Genomic DNA, 21,682 nt, shown 5'->3' on the forward strand with positions numbered 1-21,682 from the left:
TAGCCTTCCACCTACTGTTTATGACTGAATATTAAACAACACCCACGAGCACATAAAATGTGCAAATGCTAATTAAACATTATTAGTTGCGTGGCAGAGGCTTGTTGGCCACGGGTGCCGAGGCTGGGAGCCGAAATGCTTCGGATAGCCGACGGCAACTCACAATAAAGGCGACCTTTAATGCAGCTCAAACGACTGCGTAGTTGTTAGCATGTGTGCGGCTAGCCGTGGAGCTATCTAGCCACCCAGCGACTTTTCCCCCTTCCAGTGCCGCTACGATGGCTAACTAGCTAACGTTAGCCAACTAGCTGGGGGGCGCTAACACTAGCGAGACGAGCGAGCGCACAAGTGTGTAAGAACTTACCACATCCGATATTACTCGGCCTGATCTGTAGTATCAAAAAAACGACTGGGGTGAAAGCAGGGACGCTAAGAAACAACGTGACAGGATCAACAGTGCCGCTGACTGCAAACTGGAAAGTGTGTCAGGGTGGCGGGCTCTGTGTGAGTTTTTCCGCTGGACGGCTGCCTGCCCGGCTGTTCACGAAACGTTTCCCCTCACTCTATTTCAGTTCAAAGCAAAGCAAAGCAGCAACATGTGCACGTTACAGGCGCGACCATCGCTCCAGTCCACAGGGTCCAGAGAAAACACAACTGCCATGAATACATTGTTTTTTTACTCGGTTATGATATTAAAACACAGCCCCCCCCACACAGAGTAGTGTACTGGAATACACATTACTACGAGATTGAGTCGTTTGTTTATTGTCCACGTGCACGGATATTTTTCAACCCCCCCCCGTACTTCCACAAAGGGTGGACCAACCCGAGGTTCACGCAGGGCCTGATGGGACTTGTAGGCATAGCGGGATTTCAGAATGAGTCCGTGGTGATTGGATAACGGTTCTTTCAGCTCCACTGCCGTCGTTGTAATTCGATTAAAAGCGTCAAACTGAGTCATCATCTCAAACTTTTAAGAAACAAAACAACTCCAAATGTTTTTTTGTTTTTTTTTAGTTTAATTGAAAGACTTGCAAACAGAGCACGGTTTACATATAGGGACAGAATAGTGGATGTGTAGACATGTGGTGGGAAAAAAGCACAGAAACTTGTTTTACATAGATTTAAAAGCAGAATGAAATTCAGAAAGAACTTTTTACACAATTAAAAGTAGCAAATACAGACGGCACTTTCCAATTGACAGAACCAAATGAATGTGTCGACAAAACAAACTTTCTGGTCAGGACCGTAGACTGTATATAAAGATGGACCATAAGACTTCCCCCCCAAAAAGTGAAGCCAAAGCGTCTTGATCACCACCTGTTGGCCAGCTGTGGGATAGGTCATAAACCCCACCTGCTCCATGATAGCAGATGAGACATGGACCACATTAAAAATTCAAAGTACATGTTAAATATTCTTTTTTTGTGATTTTGGGTAGTTGTTATCATGCTGATGTAGGTTCAAGGGTTCATTTATCTGATAAGTTTGGTTTTAATTCATTATTTGATGCTTATGGGCTGAGATGTCATGATTGACAGATGAGACTGATTCACGATTGATCGAGTTTGTGTATTGACGGGAACTCACTACCTCATCCCCTGAATCGCTACTAAGCAGACTCTGGCCCACAGGATGGAGGCCTTTGCATCCACTATAATTCAGCTTAATTTTCTGATGTAGGGGGAGTAACTGGAGATGCATCTTCCAGCTTTATATACAATCTATGATCAGGACTTTTGGAGAACTCTGGAAAAAGAAGAGGAAATGTGTGTGTGTTTTGTGTGTGTGTGTCTGTCTGTGTTTTATTGCAAAGCCTTTATACAATAACATCTTGCATCTAAACCTTTCCCCCAGCCCTCCAACATGTGTGGAGTATCTCACAAGACTCTGAGTGATGGTTCAAGTTTAAGGACACTATATAACAAAAGAAATCTTTTTTCAGCAGCCAGTGGAAATCCTTGATCAGTTTAGTTTCACATACTTCTGTACAACGATGTAACTGCGAGCTGATGATATAGCAGCCTCACTGTACAAGGAATAGTTACATAAATAAAAAGGAATGGAAACTTCAATGAAAATGGATGAGCAGATTTTGAAAAAATAGGTAAAATGTCAGTTCGGATATAAGGAAGGTCACGACGTGAGCAAAGACTAGGAACCCAGGTTTTTATTTACATTTTCTGGGAATAATGCAAATCAAAACACTTGCTCAGCTTATTTTACTTGTGTAGCTTTGCGATTTTGAGCTTGGATTTCAATACGAGGTGATTGTGCGGAGTGCATTCATGCACACAATCTGGACTTAAAATACAAACAACATTGGTGCGATCTTTGTCTTTGCAGCTGCCATAAAGACAGATAAAGTACTTTACTCCCCTTAGACCCCAGTTTTCTGAGTGTCATAGGGAGATTACTCTAAACAGCCATCTCAGTGTGAATACACAGCTAAACCAAGCAACACTGTGTATGGTTACTTTTCCTCTGGTGAGCATACGATATAATACTTCTGGGTGAGGGTCGTTAAACCCTCCAATTTAAACTTTAAATCCAGTGCGGCAGTTGTTGGATTTTGCATCATGGACACCTGCTTTATAGACCCCTGCCCATCCCAGCTCTGGGTGACTGGCTGGGATGTACAGCACCCCTCTGTCCATCCCCGTCTTCCTGCTCTCCTGCCACCTGGGCTGAGGCTTGTGTGGGTGGAGAGGGTGGGGGGTAGGAGGGCGGAGGGATAGTAAGGCGAGGGAGAGATGGCAGGGCGGGCCTGGGAGAGGTGGGAAGAGGTGGTGGGGTGGCCGAAGTTGCAGTCGAGGAGTGTGCGCGGGAGGTGGCGGGCGAGGCGTGTGTGCTCCGGGCACGTGGCTGTTCGGCCGGGCAGTCACTGATCTGCTCCAGTAGCGAGGGCATGTCTCCCTCAATCTTCTCCAGCACGGCTGCCATTTGCTTTTCTATCTGCTCTATCACGCTATCCATTTGCCAGTCGCTTGTAGAGCTGCTCCCGCCTCCTCCATGCTGTAGCCCTGTCCCATATAACGCTAACCCTCCACCACTTGTATACAGGGAGCTGTATGGACTCACGTAGCTCCCTGCCATCCCCATCCCAACTTCTGGGTTGTAAGGTGTGGCATGACGGCCCAAGCTAGCAGAACTGCCAACTGTGTAACAACCCTGTCCGGTCACAGGACCTGCCCGGGCTATGCTAAACTCAGCACTGTATCTGTCTGTTCTCCTGGAATCCTGATCCCTTCTACCAACAGGGCTAGCATCACCCCTTAACCTAACTCCTAGTCCTACATCTGCCACAGCTCCGGGCCCTATAGCTGGAGTGACTGCCGCTGCCACTGACCTTTCTGCCACAGCCTCTGGTAGTTGTGTCTGACACCAGCTTCCGTCCGTCTCGTCCTTTTGTCCCTTCTGAGGGGCTCCTCTCTTCTCTGGCGAGGCTGTGGCGTCAGCAGATGCTGTGGGCGGAGTGCCATGGAGCGTTGCAGCCATTTTACGTTTGCTGCTGGGATCAGGGGACGTGGATGTGTGTTTTTTGTCAAGATTGGTGCCTGAAGAACCGTCTGACAGCTTGGAGGGGTCATGCGTCGCCTCAGGGGTCTGTTTGGATTCTGGAGGAAATCTATTTTGACCCAAATTGGCAGCCATTTTCCTGGTTCCATCACCTGCTGCCTTCTTTGAACCAATCATATCAGGCTCCTCTTGTGTGAGTATGGTGGCTGCATGTGTCTGACAGAGAGGTTCCTGAATATCTGATGGGGAAGTTCCCACAGACGGGCCTAAAGTCATGTTTATCTCCTCAAGTTTTTCTTCTAGCTTACTCCTCCCCTCATCCTGGTCCATACCTGGTGGCGTGTTTTCAACGGTGACCTCTAAAGACACACTACTTGATGTCACCCCTCCATCGCTTGTCCCCTTCTCTCCCTCCTCACTTGTACCCTGAGACACACCGCCCTCGCCGTCTCCTGTCTCTTCGCTGCCCTGACCTTCGGCTGAGCTGTCAATTAAACCCTCTGAATTCTTCAGTCGTTGCATGAAGGTGGTCACACGGATCGCTTTCTGCAGAACAGATAGAGGCAAAGAAAAAGGAGAGAAGGATAGCAGGAGGAAGAAAATTAAAGAAAACACAAACCCTTGATACTATAGTTGATTATGGTAAAGCATAAAAAATAAGCTTCCAAGACAAGCGTTGGACAAAAAGCTTGTCTAGGCACCATGATCTAGCACCATCATACTATGAGATATGATTCACATCAAGTGAACAGTGCGGTTAGATTATTGCCAGTTGTTTACTTCGAGGAGGCTATGACATATTGCACCCAGTTTTAAATCAATCTCAAGACTCACTCTCCCCAAGCAACTCCTTGACTGCTTGTTGACAGAGTGGAAAAGGCAAATGAGCAGATAAGTGTGAATTTCCTTCCCCTTCACTTATCTCACTCCTTTCAATTTGACAAACACTGAAGGAGTTCAGGGGAATGTGTGATCTTAGAGGTTGTTTCTAAACCAAGGAATTGATTCTCTTGAAGCGAGACAGCCGTTTGGACACAGAAATATCACGGAATACAACATGGCTTGACGGAGCAGCTTCTGTATATAGTTTCAAGTATGACTTGAATGTAACACTGAGGTACAGTATGGGACAATGAGCCAGGATTCACGTAAGAGGAATGACAGAGGGCCTTAACAGTTCAAATCACTGCACTTCAACAGTCCACAGTGGCCTATATCCCATATATCCTTTCCATTTCTCCCTCCTTATCTACACTAATGTAAAACAGGTATGTTAGCAGCAAACCCTCCTTCCTGTTGTTGATCATTATCTTGTTTGCACCAGTCTGGTTTTTACAAACGAGTGCAGATGAGGAGTAAGAAAGGAGCAGAGCGGGCCACTATGAACATCTGAGCCTAATCCAATGAAGACAAGTGGGGCAAAAGTGGATGGATCTCTTCTGGAACAGGCAGAGTGACAGTGGACAGGAACAGAGCTTATGAGAAGAGGTTCACTTTAGCCAAGGCCATGATCAATACATCTGAAAGCAGACTGAGGTTTAACATTAATGTGTTTTCTCGTTTGGTTAATTATTATTAACTACATAAACCTTTTTTTGCTTCATGAGGGGGTTCAGCCATATGAAAGATGTTGTTTTTATTGAATCATGCCAGACTTAATGTGAGTTTCTGCCCACGCTCCGTCCTTCCACTCTCCCTCAGAATGATCTACAATACCTTCAACTCCTGGGAACCACATGGGGGAAAGAGAGAAGAGGATTATAGCTGTTACTTATGCTGTTAATTCAGCACTTCCACCACGATAACCTCCTTCTTTGTCTTCAGCGTTCATTTCCCCCATGACACCCTGATGAACCATATACAGTATCATGCAAATTTAAACATGCATCTGCAGAGCTGTATGCGGAACTAAAAGCATCATCATTACAAATAGGCCAATTATTCTCATATTCATTGAAGCCATTTTTAAAACAGACGCCTGCTTTCTCCGTGTTATGACAAACTTCATTCGCTGCAATAGAAAAAAAGTGAAAGTGAATCCGTACCCGCCATTTGGCTTTCGCAAAGTTCTTCTCAAACTGGGCACACACACCATCCTTCAAGTTCTTCTCTGAGGCCCCATTCCCCGCAATCCTGATGCAGAGGACAGACAGCACACAAGTGAGAGAGAGCCCTGAAGATGTGTATCAGAATGTTTTTGTCCTTGTGAATACAGCACATGTGCACAGAGTTACCATTCATGCCAGAGTGCATCCTGTGCAGTGATTCTCAGCATCTGGTCCACCTCCATAAGTCGACAGACGAGCTCCTTAGCTGAAAGAGAAAGAGCAATGATATATGGTATATGATATATTTGACATATGTGATATATTTGACATATGTGACATCAAATATCTTAATTATCTGCCCTTTGAATAAAGGCGACTGACAGGCAAACATATAGTCAGAACTTCAGCTGGGTGGTTATTATCAGCGTCTGGTGGAGCCTTGTACCTGCAGGTGAAATGTCATCCCAGTAAGGAGTATCAAACTCAAAGTCCCCAGCGACAATGCGACAGAAGATGATGCGATTATGCAGATCTGTGTTCTCCTCCTCTGTCTCATCATAAAAAGGAGGGTTACCTGATAAGCTGCAAAAAAAGGAAGGAGATAGAGGGAGGGATATAACTCCAAAACAGTAACTACTGGAAACAGCCTTCATAAATAAAGCAAAGCAATTATTCAGCTAAAAGTTTTAGATTGCAGCTGAGTCCTGCAAGATATTTTAAATTATAGCTTTGGTATTTACTAATGGAGACTCACAGTATGAACATTATAACACCCACAGCCCAGCAGTCCACAGGACGACCATATCGGTGCCGAGCCACCACTTCAGGAGCTGAGAAAGAACAAATAGAAGAGCAGACATACAGTGAGTGTCAGAGGAAGAGATATTGAAATGGCATCAGACCAAATTTATAATTTTACCCTGCAAAGACAATAGCTCCCCTTTTTCACACTCCTTTTCTCATTCCTTTCCTGTCATGGCCTCTGTTCGCTTTCCTTATTTATTTGTCTAATTACTCAGCTCAGCATCATGAATAACTGCCCTGGCCTTTCAGCAGAAGGAACCAGGCCAAAGCACAGCTCTGCTCTCCAAGCTGCCCTCGCATAAAACTCAGAGAGACAGAGAGTAGTGAGACAGCGCACAGGATGTGAGAGGACATGAAAAGAGATAATGAGTGGGAAAAGGAGGAGGAGGGCAAGAGTTTGATGCTCTCAGTTCTGTGTGTGTTTGACAGAAAATTATCATTTTCAACAGAACTCAAAAAAGGTAAAGTATGCCCCCAGGCCTGTATTTACAACAGAAGGCAAAGCTGTTAGAAGTATGCACAGTATACGAGGATGGAGGACAAAGAGACAAGTAGTGGTTTGTTGGAAAGGCTGCTCATTTCCCCCCAAAAAACAGCTTTCATCTAATAATGTTAATCGAGCATCCTACCCAGGTATTCTGGTGTTCCACAAGGCTCTGTGATGGGTCCGTTCTCAAACCTGGACAGGTAGAAATCTCGCAGAACTACTTTGTTGTGGTTGTTTTCTGTGTAGTACATAAGGTTTTCCAGCTAAACAAAAAGAGGAGAAGAAGAAGTATTCTCGTACAGATACAAACAAACAGAAGCCCGTCTATTCAAAGTCATTAAGGAAAAGGTCATTGAACATGTTCAGTTTATTTGTTTATTATTTTATGTTACTCGGTTTAATACAGCGACAATACCATAATAATAACCATAATAATAATAACAATAATAAAAATGATAATATAATAGTTAGAGTTGTTAAAAACTAAATGATAACAAGTTCCTAAATTATAAACTGTAAATAAGACCAACAGGTGCATAATAAAATAATGTCATATATAAAAACTAATGGATGACCAGATTCAAAATTACAGCGGTAACACTCTAATGTGTGTTGTAATGTGATCACTGCATCTTGATTTCTACCTCTGCACTCATCTCAATATGTCATTTTGATTGTGTAGATTTAACAGAGTCCAGATCAAATAGACTGAGAGAAGATTCCGGCTTCTACCAGCAGGGGGAGTCTGAAGCTTAAGAGATGCTGTAATTCCATCCTTATGGGGTGATAATGTGGGATGAAGATATACATCTCTCTTTCTATCTCTCCCTCTGTGTGTGTGTGTGTGTGTGTGTGTGTGTGTGTGTGTGTGTGTGTGTGTGTGTTTGTGTGTGTCACCAGAGACTGCATTAAGCCATAAAGATAGTGTTTACTCCCTTGCTAAAAATGTTATCAAATGTTGAGTCATTAACTTAGATGGCAGTGCAACGCTTTTATGTGTCTCTGTAGAGAATCTGTCGACTAAATACTCTAATTGCTTTCAGGGGTATGGTGGTGAAGACGGCCACTCTATACTCTATAAATCTTTTTGTTATATTTCATCCTGTACTTTTATAGAGGCAATAGAAGCTTAGCCACAATGCCACAATGCAGTGAGGGGAAGAGAGTGAATGAGTAGTGCACCTTCAGGTTCCTGTGAACTATGTTGAGGGAGTGTAAGTAAGCCACAGCCTCGAGGACTTGTCTGATGACATTGGAAGCGTCTCTCTCCGTGTAATTCCCCTGGTCCAGAATCCAGTCAAATACATCTCCTCCTGTTGCACTGCAGGCAGTTGCACGTGTGAAAACACACAACACGAAAACATCAGCGCGCACATCACCAAATGGACTAATAAAAATGAACGCAACTTGGCGCGACTGTTAACCACATGTTGCAACACGTTAATTCACTTTAAGCGCTGAGTAACACAGTTATCGAAAGCCCCGTGCTCTTGTTTATAGTCCATTGGTAAGGCAATCTGCTTCTGCTGGCCCAAAGCTATCACTGCTGAGCAATTTAAAAAGTATTGGTCATTACTCTGAAAGACTTGGTTAACTTTGGATGGTGCACAAATGATCACCCTCAGCATGAGAGCTACCACCTGGACCAAAAAGGTGGAGGACAACACAGAAAGAGACAGATGCACACACAGATGTCTGCGGTCACTTCGGGTCGAGTCAGTCTCTCTGTGTTTCAGTAGCGGAAAGGAAGCTTCAGTGAATCTTCTTGCTTTTAAATGCAGTTGACAAAGCCACAAGTGAAGTGGACGGCTCTGGCGAATTGGTCCTAAGCTGCCCGTGGGGAATCTCATACAGCAAACCAGTGTTTCAGGAGCACTGAGTGCTGTCGAGTGTTACTGAGAGCAAATATCTCATCAGATCTAACACCTTCCTCTGCTGCTGAGGGGAGAAACAGAGCACACTGTAATAAGAGGATGGGCTCGATCCCTACCCTGCGGCTGATGGAAGCATGGAGGCTGATACACAATTATCACACACACACACACACACACATACTTATACACATTGACAGGAATGCCTACACGAGAAAGATAAATGGAGAAACAATGGGAGGAACACTCACAGTTCCTGGATGATGAAGTATTCTTTCCTGGTCTCATACGTGTCAATCAGCTGAAGGATGTTTGGGTGATTGACCCTGGAACAGCAAAAAGAAGGGCACGAACCATTCACTGTCTTTTGAATAGTCTATAAACAAGACTGCGTGGGCACATAAAATCAAATAACAAAACATTCTCTCATTCTCGCTCTCTCCGCCGCTCTCCATCGCCTGATCATTCATCCGTCTGCAAACAGACTGACTGCGTACAATTTCAGGATCATGATTTCGTTCTTGGCAGCCTTGCGGACTTTCCTGCCGTCCTTCTTGAGGAATTTCTTGCAGACAAACACCTTGTCTGTCTGTCGGTCCTTGGCCAGGCACAGCTCGCAGAACTCCTTCCTACACAAGGAGAGAAAATAGACGGAGAGACAGACACGCTAAGAAAAGGCAAAAAAAAAGGCTAATATGATGTGAGAATAAAGAAGACATGTGTAGCTATGTGTTAGAGTTGTTGATCCACATAGAGACAAAGAGAAAATGGCCCAAGAGAGAGAAAACCTTTATGATAAAATTGCAGAGGCAAAGCTGTTTGGTGAAATATGATAAAATAATTTAAATGAAATGGGTCTATCAGCTGGGTATTCTCTGGTTTTGAGCTTCATTCAAACGGATTTTGAGGAGCTGCGTGATGTAAAATTAAAGAACAAAGTTCACATTGAATATTTCATGCCCATTAATACTCTCAGGAAGACACGATGGCATCTTTTATCTTCTAAAATACATCATTCTAACAATGAAGAAGAACGAAAGGAACAGTTTGTGGGAACTGTTGGATTTCTCTGTAGGTCTGTAAGGTTTCGCCCTTACTATGCAAAGTGCCCAAATAAAATTTAAATGAATTTAACTGAAATTGATTGAATAACATCCAGAATAGAAAAAGAAACAAAAAGCAATCATCACGCATTTCATCAACACATTATAATATATACACCTAAATTTGTGTCTATCTACGTGTTATGTAAAAGATGAGCAGAAATCTCTGCAGCCAGATGCTGATGTTGCCATATGGCCTCTTACACTAATATGTGTGTGTGTGTGTGTGTGTGTGTGTGTGTGTGTGTGTGTGTGTGTGTGTGTGTGTGTGTGTGTGTGTGTGTGTGTGTGTGTGTGTGTGTGTGTCGAAGAGAGGTGTTCAGGGGGAAAAAAAGCGGTCAGCATTTGGCCAGTCAAGCAGCAGAGTGATCTCCACAGCTTTCTGCTTTTCCAGCCAGGATAATGTAATATTTAGACTGAATAAATTATAGACCTCCAACAGTGTGTCACATGAACTGTCATGAGCAAAAACCTACGGACAACCGGTTGGCAAAGATTTTAAAAAACACATGACACATGTAATTCCTTCTGCCATTCTTTTCACTGATACCTTTTGATTTGCCAAACCAAAATCTGCGTTGGAAATGGTTCCAATTCAATTTTGAAAATGATTCATGAAGAGGATATAAAAACCAGTTGGGAGGACTGGAAGGAGTCCATGAATTCTGCATGGTAAGGGAAGGAAAAGGCAACAGAGATACATGCATAAGGCTTCGTGGGACTTACGCTCGGAGGACCTGTCCAATCTCATATTTGTCCGTGACATCAGATATGCTATTGTACATACGCCCCTCTCGCAGGGCAAGGCAACCAAATGGCATGACGTCATTCACCTAAGAAATAAAGAGGAAGACATTTCAATCATTGCACTAGAAAGGGGGCGAGTAAACATCAATTATTTTGATGATACCTCGAGGTAACAGAGAGATAAAGGGATTGCAGAGACACATGGATGGGCATGTTAAAGAAGAGGAGGGCACTGATGAAACATTATGAAAGCCTTCAGTGGTTGAAGTCAAAGACACCAAAGGAGGCCTGTTACTATCAGCCATGAAAACACACAGTGCAGTGGAGAACCGCGGCTCGAGCCAAGCCTGTTTCTGAACCAGTCTGGATACTGACGCTTCTGGCGGCCTGATTGCGTGCCAACCTTGTCAACAGATACTAAGCTACTCACTAAGCTTCTCTTTACTCTGCTAAAGTCTGCAGATTCGGTGCAACGTCTGTCAAGTTCAAGTTAAACTTTATTTATAAAGGGCAGTGTCCCTGTGTCCCTAAAGCAGCTGGCTTCTCCAGCAATCACTGACAGTACTGGGCTTTAATGACGGGAAAATTAGTTTTTGTTTGTAGCCCGGTCTGCATGTGTGTGTGTGTGTGTGTGTGTGTGTGTGTGTGTGTGTGTGTGTGTGTGTGTGTGTGTGTGTGTGTGTGTGTGTGTGTGTGTGTGTGTTTGTGTGAGAGCATTGGATTTGCCGTCTGATCTGCAATAGATCAGCAGTTCATGACCCTTTAAAGTTGCAGTGAGAATCACTGAAAATGACTTTAAATGTCCCCCCTCACCTAGTAACTCTTACTGTTAACACTGCACCCACCAGTCAAAGGTTTTGAAAACCCAAAGCAGTTCAGATCATCAAGAGCTGCAAAAAACTGAAAAATCATGTACATGCCATAGAAAACAGGCCCTTTTCATGGATTGGTTAACTTTCAGCTTTTCTCCAACAGTTGAAATAAAAGAAGAACAGTTAATGCAAACAATTCCCATAAGTAAACCCTCTGTCTGGAAAAAGGCAGTAGTGGAAAAAACTGTGGTTCTACACCTCTGTTTGCAATATAGCTTACTGTATATTGTAAGAATGGTGATAAAAATGGAAGTAACAAAGAAAGACAAACTGGTTGGTCAGAGGTGCATCAGTAACATAATGACCCGAAGGTTTAGAATAAAAGAATTAGACTGTGTTTTCAAATGATGTGAGATCAGAACTGTCTCCAGCTGCTGGATGAGTCAAAATCATAGACTGTATTTAAAGATGGCCGACATGACGGCTCCCCAAAAGTGGAGCCAGACTTTCTCGATATGTTTGGTTTTAATTTGTTATTTGAACTTATAAAAATGGGGGGGAAAGTCATGATTGACAGCTGAGACTGACTGCCGATAAGTCAAGCATGTTTATCGACAGGATTGTGCTCCAGTCCCTGGGTCCAAATGTGCAAGATGGTAATTATCCTCAGTTCAACAAGAAGATTTAATGTTTGCTTGTATATTTTTGGTATTTTGTATACATCTCCATCTATTTATCCTATAATTTAATTTCTGAAGATATTGACTAACGTAAATTAAAAGAAAAACAGCTGGAAAAACTGGCATTGTTCTCAAACTTTTGCCAGTACTGTATAGAGGGTCCAAAACTTTCAGACTGTGGCACCCTGTGTGTTTCACCATGAGATTATTCTTATCACGTCCACTCTAAAATAGCTTGTGACCCCACAGAAGGTCCCAAACGCCCGGGTAGAAAATCAAGGATCTAGAAAGTGAATCAGCAATCGATACGCCATCTCACCACAGTCCTCAGGCAATCCTCACCCACATTCTTTAAACACGTCTATACTGCAGGACACAGATTCCCTGGAAGCTTCAGCCATCCATCCTCCTGGTCCTTCTCCTCCTCCTCCTCCTCCTAAACAATCCACTTTAACCCATTCCTGCGGGATCATTCATTTCTATTATTTCTCTTAGTGGAGATTCCTACACTTTATCTTGTGTCTCTGTCGGGGGCGAAACAAGACGAGTCCATGGAAAGTGACCGACACAGGAAATATGTGATAGGAGGGAATGAGGCATTTGATAGATAGCTTTTATTAATGTGAGTGATTGTGCAGGCAGGTAATGTTGTAGAGATGACTTCAGGGTTGTGTTGTGTGTCTAAGCGAGAGAGAAAGAAAAAAGGAACTAAGAATAATAGGAAAGTCTTTGAAAGGACTTTGAAAGTAGAAAGTTGATAAAAATCCTCGGATGAAAGGACATTTTTGCTGGTGCTAATTTAGGATTAAGAATTGAATATCATGAGAAATCCACTCTGTCCCTCTCTGTGTTTGTGCGTGTGAATGTGCGTAGCATCACTACTGTATATGATAGGGTTAGAGGTTCTTCTGTATACGGTGGAGGCAGGGCTGGAGAGTACTGTGTAATCCCAGCACTGGCCGTAATCTCTAATCTGCACGCCTAATCCAAAGCGCTGCATGGGATACACTGCATGTGTATGTGTGCGCATGCACAAGTGTGTGTATCTGGGAGAGGGAGCAAATGTCGATGCGGCAGTGTCGAATGTAGCAGATGTGAGTTGGAGCAGAGGGGTGTGTGTTTGCTTGCGCGTGCGTGTCGCTCCATATGTGCGTCGCCGTTGGAGTGTAATGCCCCAGTGAAACCGTGGGGACTTTTGCGCTGGATTGAAAAGGCCTAGTTTTGCCAGCAGATTACATAAGAGCAACAACATTCCCATGACAAGGTCCTGGACGGTGGAGGTGATGCTGACTTGATGTGAATGGAGCACATCCGTCGCTGTGGGAACCAAATGTCTCCACTAAATCACAGAAACAACTGCAGACAACAGATACCCTCACCAATAACTGTTTAATTTTCACAGTTTTTGCTCTTTACCTGCTGTTAAAGCATAAATTCCCAAATGTCCACTGTTGATGTTTAAAAGTCCCAACACGCTCTGCAAGTGATTTTGAAAACACAAGCGGTGACCTGGGAACAGCCCTTGGAATTTGCCAGTGAATGTATCTTTATGTTGTTTCACTGGCCTCAGACTTATTTTAAGCTCTTCCTCCAGTTTCTCTTCAGTCAGTATGGGTTTAACTGAAGCTGACAGTTAAAGTGATGTACTCCTCTTTTTGTTGGCGAGCACTAAATTCCCAGAGGGCTGCAAAGGTACATGTACCTGGATTCTTCTAAAACACCGGCTTACAATCTGCGATTCAAGTGTAAAGGTGCAAATCAGTTTGTGGTCTGAATTGTCTCTTTGTGCACTGGTCTTAAAAAAACACCACCACACCCTGAGTTGGTATGAACCTTGTAGATGATGCACAGTTGGAGGAGACATGAGAGGAAAAGATGAGAGAAGATGGAGGAAAGAGGTGAGAAATGATGGGAGCAGAAATGCGAGAAGGAGAAAGGCTCTGTGATTAAGTGAAAAGGTGGTTGGAGACAATGGAAACAGAACAAAGTGTAAAACAGAGAACTGCAGAGGCAGATTGAGAGTATACCTCTCACCTTCACAGTTTCACAGCTGTGTGTGTGTATGTGTGAACATTTGCACAAGTAAATCTGTGTGTGTTAACATTGTGCGATAATGTGTTATGTGACTCATGTCTATGAGAGTATGAGGGGCTGTCCCCAAAGTCAGAAAACACTTTGACAGAGCAACTCCTCTACAAAACAAACTCACGTCACTCACCCCCCTGCAGACTTTGCCAGATTTGTGAAGGCAGCACAAGATTAGAGATAAAATGAAGCATGGAAACCCAATGAGACATTTAACCTCAGTGACACTCTCAGCAGCAGCAGATACTGCTGAGTGTCACTGAACTTCACACAATTTTCAGGGTGTTTTCACATTTCAGTGGCAGAAATGATGGAACTTTTAATTAATTTTGTTCAGAAATTGAATATAAAATAATCCTAGTGATGTTTTCACTAGTGTGTTTCATATAAATTATATGAATTGTTTTATTTACCCTAGAATGAGCCCTTTATATTTGAATACTTTATATTTACATCAGGGGGGGGGGTCCTCTCTACGGAGGCCGCCATGTTTTTTACAGTAGCCCAGACTGGACAAACTAAACACCTTTTGAATTTGTATGACAACTGAAGGCTACCACAGGTTCTCTTTCATGTTTGGGAGGGGAGAGTGAGGTGGGAGATATCCAGCTGCAACATGAAACTTCACCACTAGATGTCACTAAATTCTACACACTGAACCTTTAAAGAATAGTGTTTTTTCATTAGCATTTTACAGTTTTATTTCACAACTTTCCACATGTTCATGTCATGCAAAGATGAAAGCACATCAAGCACCATGTTTGGTAAGTTATCTTCATTATAATGCAGTGAAACACTCTGAATGTCAATGTATTATTTCGGAAATTATGTTTTTAATTTTCATTATGAACAGGTACAACTTGACAAACCTGGACAACATATCTCAGCAATTTGAAGAATTTAATTTAGTAAATTAAACAGAAAATATCCCCTTTTTAATTGTTCAGTCAAATAAATACTTTTAGCACAAACCAATAAATGTATTGTGCATCATCACATTCTCGCTGGCCATAACGTGCTAAACAGGCGGATATATAAGGTGACCAAAATGAAACGTCCTGTTACCCTGAATAAAATTGGGGATTTCTGGGTTTGAACATTGTTGGAAACATTTTGGACGGATGGATGTATAGATACACAGTACTCTCTTCAAGCGCTGACACCTATGCAATGGTTTACTGTACTTTTTCCTATGCCTTTGAAATACACAACCTTTAGCACACACAGCCTCAGGTGTGCCCCACCCCCGCGAGACATCGCACTTCGGCTTCAGCACCTTAAATCAATTTCTTTGTGCACTTCTCAGAGGCTGAGGGTGTTTGTGTGCTCTCTCACAAGTGTTGTGTTTGGGCTGCAGCAAGGCACAAAATGAATCGTATTGGAATAGAATATCCTTTTATCGTTTCAGAGGTTCTCGGCGTCAAGGTTATTCTAAGAAAAAGAAAAAAAGCCCATGCTCAGTCCGGAAAAAAATAACAAACATTCATTCCTCATCTGTGAAGGCAAATGGTAAATTTTGCAGCTCGTCATCTAATGCAAACTGACATACTAAAGAAGAGCGGTCTATTACATTAGGATCTGTGTGACAATTTGCTCTGAGTATGTTATGTATGTTATGTAAATATTTTATTTCGGCAACTGCCCGCGTGAGGCCGCTTTTGCAGCTTCTTTCTGTGTTGTCACTCTAGTGGTTACGTGTTTTTTTTACTGTGTCCTTGTCGCCGTCAAACAGCTGCAGCGCGGCGATGTTTGTAAATCAACAACGATGCCATTATCAGCATCGGCACGATACAAATCCCGCTATCTGCTCGATGTGATCAAGTGTTGCAGCATCGGCTTCGTGAGGAGGTGACACTAGATCTGCGGCCTGATAAGATAAACAACAACAAGATGCGTATGGGTGTGTGTGTGTTTGTACAAAAAATAATAAATTTACTAAGTATGTCAATGTTTCGCCTCAGGAGAAGTGTGAGAGCAGCAGGGTCCCTGGCCGACCTTGGGTTACTTCTGCCGCTGTGAACGAGAGATGACAGGCCTCGCATGTCAGAGTCTGTGTGAGCGCAAATCACTTGAGAGATGCACAATGCTGGGCACACACAAACACACACACAGCAGATCCATACACGCACACACACACATCATACAACATTAACCCTCACATATAGTGCACTTCACTGTACAACTGCCCTTACGTGACAGAGAAGTGGACTGAATATATCTGTTCCTCATTAGTGTCTGACATGTCACTCTGCCTATATCTCGGCAGCATGGACACAGGTGTGCGACTCTACGAGAGAAACACATTTATCTCTTCCACTCGTGGGATCATTTCGCTTAAAACTCCTCTCTTGCTTTCTTCGTTTTTGTTTTTCATTCCCTCTCCTGCACCTTTCCCTGCCTCTGCGTGGCTTTCATCTCGCCTTTTTTTTTGCCCTCGCCCATCCACACATTTTTAGCAGAACTCTACAGCCCGCAAGGTTTAATCAGGGCAATTCCTCACCGAGGTAGTGGAGAAAAACATCAGGGGCGACGACTCATGTTGCAACCCCCGATGTTCTAACTGTTCCGCTAATGGGAATAACAGAGTGGAAGAGTGTGGACGCGTTCACCTTTCCCGCACTTTACAACCACTGATACTGCTGCAATAAAACCCTGTGTGTGTGTGTGTGTGTGTGTATGTGTATGTGCACGAGTGGATGTATACACGCTTACGATAAGATGCAAGGAGATTTTCTGCATCGCAAAAGCCCTCATAGGTGTAATTAAACCATCCCACCTTTAATAAGATTAGCAATGATTAGCCCGTATCTGCTCTCCCCCTGATAAACATTTGTGTGTTTCTTGTGTGCAAATCTGTGTGTGTCTCCCCATCTGTGTATAAAAAGACATGACAGTTGCAGCCTGTTCCCTATTGATCAATCAACACTTGACTGAACACATAGAAAAGCATTGTCAGAATTGACTTTTAGCACCGCATGTGTAGCGCTTGGGGTTTAGAATTCTTCAGAGGAAGTTTAAACAGATTCACGAGCTCATGTAGAAATTGCAGTGGGTGTAATTAGAAAATAATAAAGCAATGAATATTCCAGACACAGCTGAGAGCCCTCTCATATTGTCATCAATATCATTTTGGCCTGCGAAATGTATTTCCAGTTAGAGTATAATGGTATTAAGTAGAAATTAGTCCACTTATTCCTACTGAGCTCATTGCCCGAGTTGATGAGTGAGTGTTCAATATTGAGCGCAGTAGCGGCAGCCTGAGGTCGGTCCCGGGCTTTCTGTGACGTGAAAGTGGGACAAATAAAAGAGTTGGGACGTCAAGACTTAGTGCACAGGAGAGAAGGACTCAGGGCCCTGAAGAGGAGAAGCATGTGAAGGGCTAATTATCAGCATTACTTTGCTTGTTAAAATCAAGTGTACTACAGGGTACAGGAGGGAGGAAGATGGTGAATAGATAATGGATGGATTATCATTCTAAATGCGCACACACAAAACTAACAGCATTACGGGATACGCATGTATGGATACCATATAACTCAATAGCTAATATAAGAGTGCCGCATCAATACGCATTACATTTGCTTTTTGAATTCCCAGTATGGGGTCTTCTCCAAGCTTGTTATAAACACTAATTCCCATATTGCTCACAAAGCGGCTCTCATCTAAGGCCTGTGTGCATGTGTGGTGTGCTTGTGTGTATAAAGCAAAGAGACAGAGAGAGTGTGTGTGTGTGTGTGTGTGTGTGTGTGTGTGTGTGTGTGTGTGTGTGTGTGTGTGTGTGTATGACCGCAAGGCATACACAAGGCCAGAAACGGGCTTAATAAGGAAATGCTCTAATGAAAATTCCTCACATCTGCCCAGAGAGAGGAACCCACTTCCAAATGCAGACACATACAAAAATCCACATAATTCACACACACACACACACACACACACACACACACACACACACACACACACACACACACACACACACACACACACACACACACACACTTATACAAACACACACACATGCAAACACAGCACATGAATATGCACTATTGCCTTCTGAACGAGAGGATTCATCTGTTTCTAAACTTTACACCACTGTCTGTCTTCTGTTTCCTGTCCCCTCATTAGAAGAGGGGATCTGTTCAGGTCTTGCACAGTAAGTGTGTCCTCAGGGAGATGGGCCATGGGCACCTTTTTGAGACAACTGTGTGTGTGTGTGTGTGTGTGTGTGTGTCTGGAGCCGGGCTGGAGTATACACAGAATGATGCAATATCTGGCTGACAGGCTTGCACTTTCTGACACCAGAATAGCCTGAGGCAAGACCTGCATGCCCCCCAACACACACACACACACACACACACAAACGTAAACAGTATACAGACTGAACGAAAGTGTGTGCTTCTTGTAACAGAGTGTATATTAATGTAAACTTTTTGACTAAATCTGAGACTGTGTGTATGAATTGGATACATATTCAGATGTACAAAATCTCCTCTTCAAGGTACCAAGGAGATGAGAGGATCATAAGCAGGAAGAAAAAAGAAGACAACCACACATATACACATTTATTGCATAAAACAGGGAGCTGCATTTACACATTCAGCTTCATTTCTCTGTCCTAAGGGACTGAGTGTAAATGAACAGAAGCATGTGCCTGCTAAGTTGTGCTGATTTAATGTTTTCCTGTCTTGTCTGTCTGAACCTCGCACTGAATGAAGATTACTGAGAGTCACCAGCCATAGCTTCTCTGTGAGGCGTTACAAAAGGCTAGCCCAAAGAATGTATATAAAGACGGAAAATTCAACAGTTCCTTCTGCAAACATGAGGCAAAAATTTCTCGGAAATCATCGTGGTGAGGAGCTGAGGTCCCGTCCATACACCTGCTTAACCAATCACAAGTCGAGCTCAGCTGTCAATCATGTCAATTAACTGAACACGTGTGATAAGACAAACCTAAAGTGACAGAAATCGGAAACAATAATTTAATGTGTACTCTGATTTTTTGGTTTGGTCCATGTCCAATAAGCTAACATGGAGAGGGTGGGGTTAATGACCTCCATCTTTATTTACAGTCAGCGGGCTGGCCTAAGGTGAATGCTAACATTAGCATATTTGCATGCTCACAATAATGGTAACATGCTAATATTTTCAACAAGGATATTTGTATTTATAATGTGTCGAGATATTTTACTTTAAAATGATGGATTTCAGTGTGTTGCAATCCATCCTGTAAATATCCTCTGGGAACCATGACTGTCTGTGCATTTCATGACACTTCAGCTAACTTCTGTATAGTGGAACTAACACTTTCTATTACATTGTGCTTATCATTACGATCCGTTGATAAACAGTTCACTAGTATCCGATACTACTACTCAACACAAATAGGTAGTGAATGTAATCTCATCCAGAACCAAAACCCCACACGTAAAATGTAAGATTCATTTTTGGAGGTTGTGGAGGATTTATCTTGTGGGCACTGAAGTAAAATAGAAGGGCTATTACACTGTATTGTACAACTCTGTGCAAGTATTACACTTCTTGTGTCCACATCTGGTATATGAACCAAACAACGCCTTCGGGGAATATCACTTCTGCATGTAGCAAGGACATAGAGTATAAATAGTGCCCGTGTACAACAGTGAATTTAATGAAATTAACAATCAATATGCTGCATTGTTTGTATTCTTATGTAATCACACGTTTACTGTATAATAGCTCTGCTCTCTTGCGTCCTGCTGAAATGTTAAATGATCCGAGTTTATACCTCTGACTGGAGCAGCTTTGTGCTGTCTCCTGCTGCAGCCTCTTCTTTATTTGTCTTTTCCTTTGACTATGTTCCCTATAGTGTAGATGAGATTGAAAACACAGGTTTTTCTCTTCATTTCAATTTTTCTATTCCCGCTAATCTGACATCTTCTCTTCCTGGAAACTGGGATTTTCAGAAATGTTCTCCCATGTGGATTTTGTTGATTTGAAATTGCCAGCGCTCTGTAATGAGATGAGGGAAAGGAGCTTTTTGAAAATGCTGATGTACACAGTAATTGTCAGCTTGTCAATCCTATACTAGCATAGCCAAAGTACGTCTCCTCGCAAGCGAAGCGTTGTCGTTGCCGCCAGTTTCCTCTGTTATCGGGTTTTTTTTTTGGTGCAAAAACACATACAAAACTGAGATCGATGGAAAACCTCAGTGGATCAGCCCATGAATGATCATTACCCTCAGACAACATCATAAAAAATCATTGTTTCACACTTGTACAGTCATTTGAAAACAGATCACTGAATATTAATGGGATGTGTAATATTGTGATTGTTTTTTTTTATTATATTTTCCTTTGATTTTTCAGAACGGATAGTCAAAGTTTAGAGATCTAAGCAGAATTTCCAACTCTGTCACTGAAATGGGCTCAACCATGCGTGCGGTTGAATTTCATGTTTTGTGTTAATGGTTGTTGATATAATTACAGCACATATAAAGGCAGAGAGTAATCCTTACCCTGCGGCTACAGATGATAATCAGATGATGTGGCTGCGATTTGCTAATTCTTTATCACTACACCACAATGAATCCTCTTCCTCCTGTGTTTTTTTTATTAGCAGCACAGTTAGGCACAAGAAATGACAGCTGCTCTACTTCACAACTCTCTATTATGAGCGCGTTTACTACACAGTGTTCACGGGTAACAAAAACAAAACTATATTACGCACTTCACTTAATGCATGCAGGTCGGGAGAGACAGACTTCATGCAAAAAGTTTGTGGTGCAGAAAAAATTGCCATGCCAGGCAGACATGAGCGTAGTTGCACATGGCTCACGTGGCAAACATGAAAGCACTGAATTAAACGGCTCGTGTCAGCTCCGACACACGTGCAACCTCACAGAATGCAACATAAATGATGGACATGAGAGATGGAACAAAAAAGATGGAGGAAGGACGGAAGTTGTTTATAATGTTTCAGAAATCTGAAGCATTCAGGTGTTGTTGTAATACTCAGAGGAACAAACGTGGAAAACTGAAGCCTGTGCCTATGTGTGTGTGTGTGTGTGTGTGTGTGTGTGTGTGTGTGTGTGTGTGTGTGTGTGTGTGTGTGTGTGTCTGTGTGTGTGTCTGAGTGTATTACACTGTACATGTGTGTTTGTGAGAGAGAGGGTCAGTGAAGAGGAACAACATTCTCTGTCAAGCAGTGTCCTCTAGAGAAGTGTGCAGCACCAGGTTGAAGAGTCAGTGTGTGTTTGTGTGTGTCTGTGTGTCTGCACATAAACACATTCACGTACTAGGGAAACACACAATGTATCAAAGACTTCAAATGCAACTCACGGCTGCTACCTTTAACAATCAGCTTAATGTGTGTGAGTGTGAGTGTGTGTGGGGGGGCACTTTTGGTTTCATTTATCCTCTTTTGGATGATCGAGAGAAGAGAAAGTTTTCTCTCTCTCTCTCTCTCTCTCTCTCTCTTACACACTCACACACACACAACCACACCTGTTCACTCTGTCAAACACACAGAGACCCACTAATGCACCTTCCCAC

The 21,682-nt window shown here is 42.9% G+C and overlaps 1 protein-coding gene across 2 annotated transcripts in view; it reads right to left on the bottom strand.

The window, feature by feature from the left end:
- Positions 1 to 998: 998 nt before the first annotated feature.
- Positions 999 to 21,682, bottom strand: part of camkvl (CaM kinase-like vesicle-associated, like) — a 37,236-nt gene continuing 16,552 nt past the window's right edge. The window contains exons 2-12 of one of the 2 annotated variants that reach the window (XM_035158116.1): positions 10,559 to 10,665; positions 9,227 to 9,358; positions 8,981 to 9,055; positions 8,041 to 8,179; positions 7,001 to 7,121; positions 6,322 to 6,397; positions 6,013 to 6,149; positions 5,754 to 5,832; positions 5,565 to 5,652; positions 5,236 to 5,244; positions 999 to 4,065 (exon numbers count right to left, since the gene is read on the bottom strand). In XM_035158116.1, the coding sequence (XP_035014007.1) occupies positions 2,593 to 4,065; positions 5,236 to 5,244; positions 5,565 to 5,652; positions 5,754 to 5,832; positions 6,013 to 6,149; positions 6,322 to 6,397; positions 7,001 to 7,121; positions 8,041 to 8,179; positions 8,981 to 9,055; positions 9,227 to 9,358; positions 10,559 to 10,653 (2,424 nt within the window). In that variant the 5' untranslated portion in view covers positions 10,654 to 10,665 and the 3' untranslated portion in view covers positions 999 to 2,592. The remainder of the gene's footprint in view (positions 4,066 to 5,235; positions 5,245 to 5,564; positions 5,653 to 5,753; positions 5,833 to 6,012; positions 6,150 to 6,321; positions 6,398 to 7,000; positions 7,122 to 8,040; positions 8,180 to 8,980; positions 9,056 to 9,226; positions 9,359 to 10,558; positions 10,666 to 21,682) is intronic. The other variant, XM_035158117.1, reaches the window with a different exon arrangement.

This window comes from Hippoglossus stenolepis, chromosome 6 (genome assembly GCF_022539355.2).
Source record: "Hippoglossus stenolepis isolate QCI-W04-F060 chromosome 6, HSTE1.2, whole genome shotgun sequence".
Classification (NCBI taxonomy): Eukaryota; Metazoa; Chordata; class Actinopteri; order Pleuronectiformes; family Pleuronectidae; genus Hippoglossus; species Hippoglossus stenolepis.